The sequence below is a fragment of the Dermacentor albipictus genome, chromosome 10, assembly GCF_038994185.2.
Source record: "Dermacentor albipictus isolate Rhodes 1998 colony chromosome 10, USDA_Dalb.pri_finalv2, whole genome shotgun sequence".
NCBI lineage: Eukaryota > Metazoa > Arthropoda > Arachnida > Ixodida > Ixodidae > Dermacentor > Dermacentor albipictus.
In genome coordinates this window covers 76688961-76701271 of record NC_091830.1, presented here as the reverse complement: position 1 = coordinate 76701271, position 12311 = coordinate 76688961, and the positions used below count along the sequence as shown (strand labels likewise).

Sequence of the window (12311 nt, the reverse complement as noted above, 5' to 3'; positions counted from 1 at the left end):
GATGTCCACAAGACATCCATAGGATACATATTTTGCAAATATGGAATGGCCGACGGGTGTCAATTTTTTAAATTCAATTGCATATGTACCGGCACCAGATGTGGTCTTCCACCACTGAGGTCACTGTCATAACATCAGTGCTGTTGCAACATTCACGTGCATGTTTTTTTTTTTTTACTGCAATACAAGTGCTGCAACACACAATTACGGCACTGATTTTAACAGACCCATCATACTGGTGCACAGCTAGGAAGGAATGGACACTTTTACTGTGCATTTAAAATTTATTTGGAATGAAAAAGCAACATACAACAGTCAACATACATGCTTCCAGACATGGGGTGGCAAGCTGGGGACCACAGCACTTATAGGCAACTGTGGGCAACCTTCACATAAATGTTCAGTTGAGTAGGCCTTAGCTTCTGTTCAGGTTACGTGACATGTATGAAAAGGTCAGCAAACTGGTGTTCTTTATAGGCTGGTGGTCTCTGGACATTGTTGTATGGCTGCTTCAACGAGCGGTTTACTTTTCGGTGATGCTTCGGTCAGTCTATATGAAACATCAGGTATATAGATGCCATCTTGAGCATTGTCAATTTCAAGAAAGAAGTGCTTCTAATGAATCATGCAATCGCACACGTTGAGATAACTGAAGCAAACAAGCAAAACCGTTTTTTTACAGCTCGCAAATACATATATCAACACATAGCAGAAAAATGTAAGCACCCATAATTTAAGCCAAGCCTTAGCCGGAATACAATAATTGAACAGAACTAAATAAATATCTAAATGACAGGTGCGCAAACCTAATTTGTCCTGCTTTGTTCAAAATGTTCATACATTTCAATGTCTTGCGTGACGCTTTGCTAAATAACAATTATAACAGCTTTAAGCTATCCATAGTATTGCAGCCCGTGCATTTCAATTCTTAGGCATGGCAATGACAGGCAGCACGACTGTAGCAAATAGCTGACTGCCGCATTCCCTTAACGGCGCACAAGATCACTTTCGTACCCGAGGTGCAAGCAAAGCGCGCTATCCTCGTGCATGGTAGCATCGCCACCATATAAGGAGAATTTTGTGTTGCATCGCTTCGAACGCAACAAGGATGCGCGAATGTCACCGACTTTTTCACAACGGTTCATCAGTCGCGGAAGTCATGTTGCTTCTGTTATAGCCAGCTGTTACGGCGAGCTCCGACAACACAGGGTCAGATATATAGAGCATGCAAAATTCATTAAGATTGCTTCACTTATCGTTCATTCTCCTGGTTCAATTTTGGCAGACACAAACAGCTGTACCAAAACGTGAGAGTGCTAGACAAATAGCTTATGTAACCGACAACTCTTTGTTGTGCTAGCATCGAAGTCTGGACTACTTGGCTGTGTGCCTCCACATTGCAGGGATTTAGTTCAGCAGCGCGGAAGCGGTTTGCAGCAACTTCAAACACAAAAACAGCACATGAAGACTGGCTGGCATATTTTTGATGGCAATTGAAGAAACAAGTTTCCGGCCTTATGTTAAATGACAAAGCATGAGCTGCATCACCGCCAAAAGCATTTGCTGTACCACGGGTTACTTGTACTAGCATGGGTAGGGAGCTGTATTTGCATAGCGTGAAACAATTACTATATGCTATACCATTGGGAAGAAGAGATAAAAATGCTACATATCTAATACTAACATTTGATTGTTTCTCTGAGGCTGAAAAAAGTATAGCTCCCAGCAATGTCCAGTGTCAAATATCCTATAGTAACGATGTCCGTAGGATATCTACTGGATAAAACTGATCGGGTCTTCATAACCTTGTTTGTCCACAGAGCCTCCTATATGGGACTCGCATGTTTGGATGGCATTCGTATGTCCAGCAAATATCCGTGAATGTTCTGTGCTGGACGTTGGCGTTCGTACCTTATCCAGATGTCCGTCAGATATTAGTGGACCATTGAAACTTTTGAGCCCTGTTGGAGAGGGCCTAGTATATGGCCATACCAAATAAAAATGTGGATGCACACAAAGTCGTGCACACTCAGAGTAGTATTTTTTTCTAGAATTCAGAGGTCCTGGAGCCTCACTTAACACAAGAATGTAGAGTAAAAAATAATGTGGTCAGTACTCCTTTAAGTGCAGTGTTTCTCTTGAAGTAAGCTCTTGAACTGCAGTGGTGGTGGTTAGTAAGATGTCCCATATTTCAAGGTACCTGTATTAAACCACAGTTTGAGAGCATTTATGCTGGGAAAAATGTGTTCTCATTAGGTAGTCATTTGTCCCCTTAGAATGCAGTGTAATTGCAGTGCAGTGAAATGTTTACAGATGAATGATTACCTTGTCCTGAGCAGACACTGTTCAAAACTCATCTCGTGAGGGTATAGTGTAGGAACTTACACCCATCCTTCGCTTTTGTGTTTGCTGGCTTACCACTTACCCAAACGCTGCTCATGGTAAGACTAACAATTCTGGTATTTTCAGAAATTTCATTTGCTGACCCAGTTTAATGCACCTTTTTAGTGTCTTTTTAACAGCTGTTTGCTGTGGAGAATGCAGAGGGTCACCGATCGGCTTATGGTGAAGTGTCCTTTTGTTTAGAATAGCAGCGAACTGGGTGAGTTGGCTCACTTTGCAAAAGGTGTGCGTACAAAGCACAAGGCCAAGAAGAAATGTGTCCCGTCGCATTCCTGTTCTGACACATGTCCTTGTCTTCCTTGCATTTACCCTCGTTACACATACATTTTCCAAAATGTCCTCTTGCGTTCGGGTAAACAATTGTCTGGGTAGGCATTTGTTGCAGTTGTGCACTTGATGTCCCAAGTTTGTGCAAGGGGTGCAATACCATTCTGGCTTCGCAGTTTTATGCAGGAACTTTCCAGTTATTGAAAGAGGAACGTCTACTGAGTAAGCTTTTTGTCTCTCCGTGTGTTTTCCTCAGGACTGTGGATGAACAGGTGGTCCATGCCATGGACAAGCTGGTGGTTCTCTTTGGCACAGAGATTCTCAAGATCATCCCCGGCAGAGTGTCTACTGAAGTTGATGCCAGGTGGGAAGACTGCTTTCTCTAAACCATCAAGTGGCTACAATGTGTTACAAAAGGGGCCAGTGTAGCTCTATTGAATGTATGTAGCATATACAGACTTCATAAAAGAGACTTGCCCTCTTAATGAAATACTACTGTAGTGCATATAGACGAGAATAATAGAAGGTGAATGAATGCGCAGATGTGGTACTTAGTTCCAACAACATTAACACCGTGTCTGTGTGATAATGTGCCTTTGGTTTTCCTCTTCTGTAGGTGCTATACTGATATTCCAAGATGACAAACCAACAAGCCACATTGCGACACTAGTTGACTCCTCAAAAATGAGTTATGATTGACTGGCCATAAATACGTCAGTCACATAATTTTATTCTGAGGCACCGTAGACTTCAGAGAAATATACTCAAGGTAATAGGGTGGTGCTTTGTATGTCTTAAATCAATTCTCATTATTAGGTTTATTAAATATCAGCTTATTGTGCAGCCAGACACATTTCATTTTGTTTTTCAAATAAACAAATATTATCTGGTTACCAGGTAAAAGGACATGACGTTAATTATCAGCTGCAGGTGTGACTAGATAGAAAAAGAAAAGCAATGTTTTTCACCGTTACTGGTAGAATATGGCATGTGTGGTATCCCATCAAACACGCAGTGCCTTCAGCAAAGTGGTTGTGTTTAGCAATACTCGGTGCATTGCAGTAAAATGGACAAAAATTTAGTCAACTGAGGGTTGACTTGCCCAAAGCTCACTGTTTGCAGTTTGTTTCTTGCCACCGCTGGACAGATTTGTCAGCAAAGACTGTCTGCACAAATGTGTACATCGTGACTAAAGAGCATAAGTAAGGATCTCCTGTGGACTGTGGTTAGACTATTTTGATACTTCCTAATGCGAAATTCGAGTGCAGCTGCATACGTGTTTTCATTTCGCAATATATTGAAGATTTGAGACCGAAATCACCGCACCGACTGGTAGTGGGCCAGTGCTGCAAGCACCTTCGCAGAGGGGGGGGGGGTGGGGGGGGCGCAGTATGGGAACGTTGGCATGGTGAGCGGCATCGGAGTCAGCTGCTGACGACGATGAATGCGAAAGCAGTGGCACAAGCGCATTCGCGCAGTTACGCCGAGGGACACCGATGCTCAACCCAGAACATGCGCCCAAGAGCTGCGCTGTAAAAATGGCCGCGTCTCAACCAGGGGGTGTTGAACCAACCCCAAACCGAAAACCGTACCAGAACCGAAATTATAGCCAGAACTGAATCCGAACAGATATTCTTAGAATGTGCCTGAACCGAACCCAAGCCAACAAAAATAGTGGTTACTAGTTCAGCACTAAATGGTTCAATCGCATAGGGTGCAAGCGGGTGCTCATGATTTTTCGAAATAATGGCTTATCAGTCGGTGCACTTAATAAGAACATTGTTACAACTCGCTAGTTGCATTATGTGCTGGAATTGGGAGTAGACGATGCGTATGGGCTGGTAACTATACGGCCACCTTGGCAGACACACTGGCACTTGGGAACTTGGCCATGCCAGTTGTGTTCTACCGCTGAGGCGATGTTTCAAGGGCACCGCAGAATCACAATTTCTGTTGATGCTCCCACTTTGGCCGTTAGGCTAGCTATTACTAGATACACTGCAAATGCAGACATCGGCCACCTTTACTCGGGCACAACAACCCAAATATAAAAAAATGCCTTGAAATTCATGTCATACTAATGTACAGGGGTGCGTCAATATTCGAAACTTTCGAGTAATGAATAGTGTCCTATTCGGTTTGGTCTTCGAATCAAGTAGTCACTATGCGTAATTGTGAATATGTTTAGAATACTTTTCAAATATTTCAGTGTCAACTACAGCCAAACAAACATAAAATTGGACCGAAAGTATGGTAAGCTTTCACCCCCGCAGTTATAACAAGGGCATAATGAGAATGTTTGTAGTGGAGCAGGCCACGTCATTTAGGTAGCCTTACTTTACAGGCTGTACAGTGGTCATTCGCACTCATTGCAGAGCCCTGTCCACGCGAAGAAACTACTTGTTTGCTCCTAATGCTCAATTTGTGCTTTTAATAAACGCTTCATAACGTATTGTGCAATGACAGAATTTTGATAACTTCAAAAATACTGAGATGTGAACATTGTTTTATATTATAATGGCTATTCATTATTCGAAAACTACTTGAAAAGTATTCAATATTCATTTCGATTCGCTTTTGGCACTGTTCAATTCGTAACTGATTCGGTTTCAAAAATATTTTCGCACACCCCTACTGACCTACCAGCTCTAGGGTGTTGTCGCAAAATTTAGAAACTGGGACTTTGACCTTCGTTTTCTCTTCTAATAATCAAACCATAACTGGGAAATCAATGAAAGTAGTTTTGAGAGGATATGTTCTCAGTCTAAATGGATTTACTGCATCTCTTTAGGGTCCCATTGAAGAACCACTGGTGGTCAAAATTTATCTGAAGTCCTCCACTGCGGTGTCTTGCACTGTACTGCTTTTTTATGTTAAACTATGTTGGTCGCTCGGTCAACCAGTCGGGAAGTCCTTGTGCATGCATCATGCATTATAGTGGCAGTTATAAGCCTTATTACATCCATAAATTAATATTAAAGGCATCTTGGCCATCATCTTATATGTCCACTGGGGAACGAAGGCCTTTCCCAACGATGTTCAATTTCCCCAGTGTTCTGTCAGCCAACGTTTCTAATTTTATTGCATCATTTGCCTCTTAGGCCAACCTCGACGGCACTTTTCTTCACTTCGCACTGATTCTGTAACTGTAATAGACCACATGTTCTTTGCCCTAAGCATTAAATGGGCTGCCTAAATTTTGCTTAATTGTTACTTGTATATTGGCTACCTCTGTTAGCTTCCTGATCCACATCGCTGTCTTCCTGTCTCTTAATGTTGCGCCTATCATTTTTCATTCCATCACTCATAGCATAATCCCCAACTTCTCAAGCTTATTTACTAAGATCCAAGTTTCTGCCCCTTATGTCAGTACTGCTAGAATGCAGTGATGGTAGTTTTCTTTTCAAGGGTAGTGGTATTTGGCAAGCCATGATTTCACTTCACTTTGTTACCCCTCTAAAGGGTATTACATAAGGGGTGGATAAGGATGGCTTGGTAAAGCCTGCATATGTGGCAGGCAACAGGCATTATAACTTTATTTTGTTGTAAATGTCCTTGATCAGGGTCTCTCAAAACAAATTGGCCTAGATAAACATAATCTTGTACAGAGTTTAGAGGCTGACTGCTACCCACAAATTCTCATCCTCTTGCCAGGCTGTTAAACATTACTTTTGTTTTCTGCATAGTTATCTTGAAACAAACTTTTATACGTACTTCAATGGCCAAAGTCCTAAGCATAAAGTCGGCTAAAGATATGTTCGCTGTGACCAAGCTTGGATCTCTTTGATTCTAACCACCACCTAGCACGTACTGAGTGGAAACATGTTTCCGTTTTCTCAAGGGCACAGACATGCAAAAGATGCAGTGTGTTTTCTTTACTCACGTATGCATGTGTGAGTTGCAACAGAGAAATGTGGGCACTGTGCCTAGGTACTACAGACACAGACACGTATTTGCCCATTTGTCCCTAGTCGAGCTATACTATGTGACCATAGATAAACAGGTACTCTGGAATAAGCTTTCCTTCGATACGTCTTTCGTGGTGTACCGATCACAACATTACGCTTGTGATTTGGAAGTCTGTAGTTCAACTAGTTTGAACGGCTTAAAAAAAAAATCTGCATTACTATATCATTTCCCCCTTTCACTTCTGCAGTAGCTGTTTTTTACCCATGCTTTACAACCAGGTGTGACATGGAGGGTTCCTGCCAAGGGGAGCAAAGCAATCCAGTGTGCTGGTGGGGGCTTGGGTAGATGCCACCATCGCGGCTGCAGACTGACGAATAATGACATGTTGTTAGTGTGAATTTGTCATATTGTATGCTTTCTGACTACGCTGTATACATTGGCTGCTGATCCCTTTTGAACGGAAGTTAAGTGCCGGTCCTCGTCTAGTGCATATTGCCATCAGCTAGAGACCGAATGGACCAAAGCACGTGCTCCTTTGTAGTACCTATGCGCAGTCCCAAAATTTCGAACTCTCGCATGCGCACAAGCATCGGGCATAGGTGGCGTAGCTCTAGCTTGTCTGCGTCATTGACGAAAAGGAAATACGCAAGTGAAACACATTGTTGATAGTGGCCAAAATTAACACATTGTAATCTGTTTCACTTTGTGCCAGGAGAAGCCTTGTTAAGGTATGGGTTGTAAAACAGTGTTGGCAATTGGCGGGCTACCAAGAGGGGTTGTTTCCATCACTTATGAGGCATCACTGACGTCTACTCTCTCATGCCAACCTCTAAACTGAAACTATAGATTTGTGCGATTTCCTGATGTGATTGACGCTATGCTCTTCATGCCATGCTTGTTCACTTATAACAGGTTTTGTTTAGCGACTCTTGAAATGGATAGTCCTCGCCTGGCTCTCTCTGCAATAGCCCTGTGGTTGCAATTTCTTCTGGTGCAGGCTGTCATTCAACAAAGAGGCGTCCATTGCCAAAGCTTTGCATCTCATCGCCTTGTACAAAGAGCACGGCATCGACAAGAAACGCATCCTCATCAAGCTGGCCTCCACCTGGGAAGGAATTCAGGCCGCCAAGTGAGCTGCTTCTTCGCCACTTGCACGAGGGCTTGAATTATGAGACGCAAAAAATTGTCGTCCATATGAAAGTAGCCCGAAGCTATGAAGGAAATACACGCAGGTACCCCAGGCAGAGAGCTTGCTCTTAAAGAAAAACTTGTCTTAACTCGGGTACCGCACAGTGCACCATCACCTTTCCGCAGCAGTCATTCTGCCACTTGACTGAATCGGGAGGCTAGCAGACATGAGGGTGCTCAGTTAGTTACTGCAGAATAAGCTGAAGCCAATGCATAACCCTTCAGTGCTCCATTGAATAACTGCAACAGCTTGTTGCATGTCCTCTCTGGCGAGATTACCACTTTCTAAAATTATGCTATCAATGCTAATCCATCATCGCTGTTGTCCTGTGCAGAGCATCAAGTAGCAATTGGCACCGACAACCACCACTTCGATTTTTGACTTGGCTAAGCAGTTGCAGGCTAGGTATCGGGACATCATCGTAGCATCACGGCTCTTTGTAAAATCTCATCTGAAGCTGTGGAAATAAAAATAAAGCTTATTATGAATTCGCCTGCTTGTGAGGGCATAAAGTGACATCGGTGCACAGCAGTGTTCAATTGAAGACCAGCCTTGAGCATTGCTTATGTAAACGTTTGTTCAGTTGTATGGCCACGTTTGCCAAGGATACATTGCAATGGAGATGCTGAACATAGTCTTTGACTGGGAACTGCTGAGCATGCCTTCCTTTTTTTTTCTCTGCTGTAGGACCACGTTAGTCACTTCAGAAAAGTCTTCAGTGGTATTATCAATCCTTGTTGCTTTTATTTCTAGGCAGCAGCACCGTTGAGGCTCTGCTCCGATGCCTTTGGTACACGTTTTTTGGTAGCTCGACTAAAGCTATGGTATCTCTGTAGCATCTGAATGTGGTGGTGGCGCAGGTGACGCTGAGGTGAAGAGTGCTTGGGAAGAACAGCCAGGCACGTACCCAGGATTTTTTTTCGGGGGGGGCCCACCACCTTCATCATCATCATCATCATCATCATCATCGTCGTCGTCGTCGTCGTTATCATCATCATCATCAGCCTGTTTTAAGTCCACTGCAGAACGAAGGCCTCTCCCTCCGATCTCCAATTACCCCTGTCCTGCGCCAACCGATTCCGACTAGCGCCCGCGAATTTCCTAATTTCATCGCTCCACCTAGTCTTTTGTCATCCTCGATTGCGTTTTCCTTCTCTTGGTACCCATTCTGCAACCCTAATGGTCCAACGGTTATCTAACCAGCGCATTGCATGACCTGCCCAGCTCCATTTTTTCCTCTTGATGTCAATTAGAATATCGTCTATACCCGTTTGCTGTCTGATCCAAACAACTGTCTTTCTGTATCTTAATGTTATGCCTAGCAATCTTCGTTCCATCGCTCTTTGCGTGGTCCTTGCTCTCAAACATCTTTGTCAGTCTCCGACTCTCTGCCCATATGTCAGCATTGGCAAAATGCACTGATTGCACATCTTACTTTTCAATGATAATGGCAAGCTTCCAGTCAGGAGCTGGCAATGTCTGCCGTATGCGATCCAACCCATTTTTAATCTTCTGTGAATTTCTTTCTCATAATCAGGGTTTCCTGTGATTAATTGACCTAGGTAAGCGTGCTCCTTCACAGTCACTAGAGGCCCACTGGTGATCCTGATCTTTTGTTCCTTTGGCCGGCTATTTATCATTATCTTTATATTCTGCATATTAATATTCAACCCCACTCTTACACTCTCTTTGTTAAGGTGTCCAATGATTTGTTGTAACTCGTCTGCATTGTTGTTGAATAGAACAATGTCATCGCCAAACCAAAGGTTGCTGAGATATTCGCCGTCGATCTTTACTCCTAAGCCTTCCCAGCTTAATAGCTTGAATTCTTCTAAGCAAGCAGTGAATAGCTTTGGAGAAATTGTGTCTCCCTGTCTGACCCCTTTCTCCATAGGTATCTCCCTGCTTTTCTTGTGTAGAATTAAGGTAGCTGTAGAACCTCTGTAGATATTATTACGCGAAAGACGAGTCAGTAAGACGAGAAACTATTTATAGGTTATATTTACAACAACGCTTGCAGCGCTGACCGGTTAGATTCACAGCGTGAGCCCAGTTCGTTCTTCCTCCTCTTTTCTGGAGTGATGGCACCCACGCGCCTCGTTCAAACAAATACCACACGCATGTAGCAATATTACTCCGCCAGTTAATCACAGAAGCAAACAAAATCATCGTCATGCGGCCTTATCAAAATGGCGTCGTGCTTGATAGCTCCGGATCGTCCGCTGTTCTTGAAGAGTTTTTCCATCGGTGGAACCAATGAGGTATGCAACAGACATGGACAAAGTGTACGGAGTCTGAGTATATTTCACTCTTCAAAAGTCTGCGGTACAGTTCTTTTCACTGCTGAGCCGGTTTACTCATGAAACTTCACTGCCAACTGAAGTGAAGCTTGACAATAAATAGTTGCAGCGAAGCAAGCATTTCAGTTCAATAAAGAATTAGGCTTTCGTCATTCCACTGTAATAGGCGAGGGAAAACGTGTAAGATTAAGCGCTAATAATGTTACTTTTTTGTGGTTACCGCCTTATTTGGGTAACAGGAAAAGTTTCAAGTACGGATTATTTGCAGCCTCGTGGACGCTGCTGGTTGTAATAAGGGCGTGGGCGAGGCTTCACTGTAGACTTAAGTTGTCTCCGACTATAGTAGCGTTTTTTGTATTAGCTCTGGAAGAATTACAGCGAAATATATATTTGCGGAACAATCACAGTTCTTTTGGATTCCTCGTTTACTGCTCCAAGTGCGAAAACGACTCGTGTTGTTATGTGGGAAGTTGCGTACCGCTGTGTGGCCGCCAGTCCCATACAACCGCGTAGAGCGCAGGATACTGCGATTGTAGACGTAGTGCGCCCACCGCGAAAGGTTAGAAAAACACCCACATAAGCCCAATAGAGAAGTGGCTACGTGAGGCGGTTCGACCGATAACTGTAGAAGCGTCATTCAAAACACGTATATGTTCTCCGCTTCGGACGGCGTTTTCTCTACTTCCTATTTAAATAAAAAGATGTTGATCCATAAATATTTTACGAAGCAGCGGTTATATTTGTTAGATTGGTTGTTAAATTCGCTTTTCCTTGCAGTTTGGTTGTTGCCTTGGCTCTCTCCCTTAGTAGATCGCTTGATTTCTCAACTCCTTGCGATTTTTGTATCCAGTTGCCAATTTTGCAGGAAAAGTGCTATACAATTAGGGAAAAACCAGACGAGGTAACGGGCGACAGTCATCTTGATTATGGGTTTGAGGGTTATTGCAGGTTTTTGTGGTGGACGCTGTTTCGCATTATTTTATTTCTCACCTTATCTAACCCATATCACGTGTATATGATTCCGGACATCTGTCAGCGTCGCGACGAGCTGTCATTCAGGGAAATAATGAAGCAAAAGGAAAAGTTAAACGCAATTGGCGTTTTCTCCGCCCGCAACTCGTTCCACGAGAGTACAGACCAGCCGCATCCCTTTCGTGGTCCCAGGATGAGCCTAAACAAAGAAGGTTGAACTAACAAAAGCAACAGCTATGCGCGTGACAGTTGAATGGATGGTGACAAATGAACGCATCTCGAGTTAATCTCGCGGGCGCCGAATCTATGAGAAAACTGGCCTTCACATCCCAAGAGATGCTGATAACTACCGCCATCCAAAAGGAGTGAAAAAGGCAGCATCATACTGACCGATGAATAGCTGCCAAGTCTCAACATTGATCTGGCAGCGCTTTAGGAATGTGTGAGGAGTGTTGGCGTGGGTGGGGAGGGGGGGGGGGGGGGGTATGCCATCTGATTTCGGGGGGGGGCCCGGGCCCCCCCGGGCCCCCCCCTGGGTACGTGCCTGAGAACAGCATAAGAATGCATGATTTAGTGTTGCTCTCTCTTTGAGAGAACATAAAACTTTAGTGGAGTTTCATTGGTGCTTCATGGAACTAGATATAACAGCAAGATTGGGTACACGTATTCGCCATTGAGGTCTCTGTAGTTAATGTATTATTTCACCACATTTCTTGAGTGTGCCTTGCCATTTTATTTCTTTTCTTTTTTGAGCAACTTTGGGCTTTGTTATAGAAACTGGATTTCATATTTGCAAGAGAAACTGTAGAAGTTGGGATGGGGCATCTTCTTGAACGATCACTTTTGGCGGTACTATCACTTTTGCATGATGTAGTGCTCAACAAGCCAGTAGGTGTGCACTGAAAGTGATATAGCCAAAAGCAACCGTCCGGGAATGCGGGGCCATATCTTCAACAGCGCCCTGTAAGGGTTGGGGGACGGGACGTCGGGATGAAAACCAAACTTGGGCGGGATTTATTCTACATTATGTACAGAGAGGTGAGCGTCAATTAACATTCGTACAGTCATTACGGGCCGGCAGCAACTCGGACGCTGCGGCCCGCGGCAAGAAGTTCGAGAGAGGTGAATAAGAGAATCAGGGAATATCCCAGAATCTCGGGTCTCTCTGGAAGGCTTCTTATAAACCCTTCGAGCACTGGAAGTCACGTCATGTTTGACCAATGGGAGAGTCCGCTCCGATGACGCCGCTTTCAGCCAATGGTAGGCGCCCG

General features: G+C 43.9%; 1 protein-coding gene across 1 annotated transcript in view; it reads left to right on the top strand.

Moving 5' to 3' along the window:
• Positions 1–12311, top strand: part of Taldo (transaldolase) — a 32907-nt gene that overhangs the window by 12503 nt on the left and 8093 nt on the right. Inside the window, exons 3-4 of the mRNA XM_065427824.1 lie at positions 2927–3034; positions 7577–7708. Of these exons, the coding sequence (XP_065283896.1) occupies positions 2927–3034; positions 7577–7708 (240 nt within the window). The remainder of the gene's footprint in view (positions 1–2926; positions 3035–7576; positions 7709–12311) is intronic.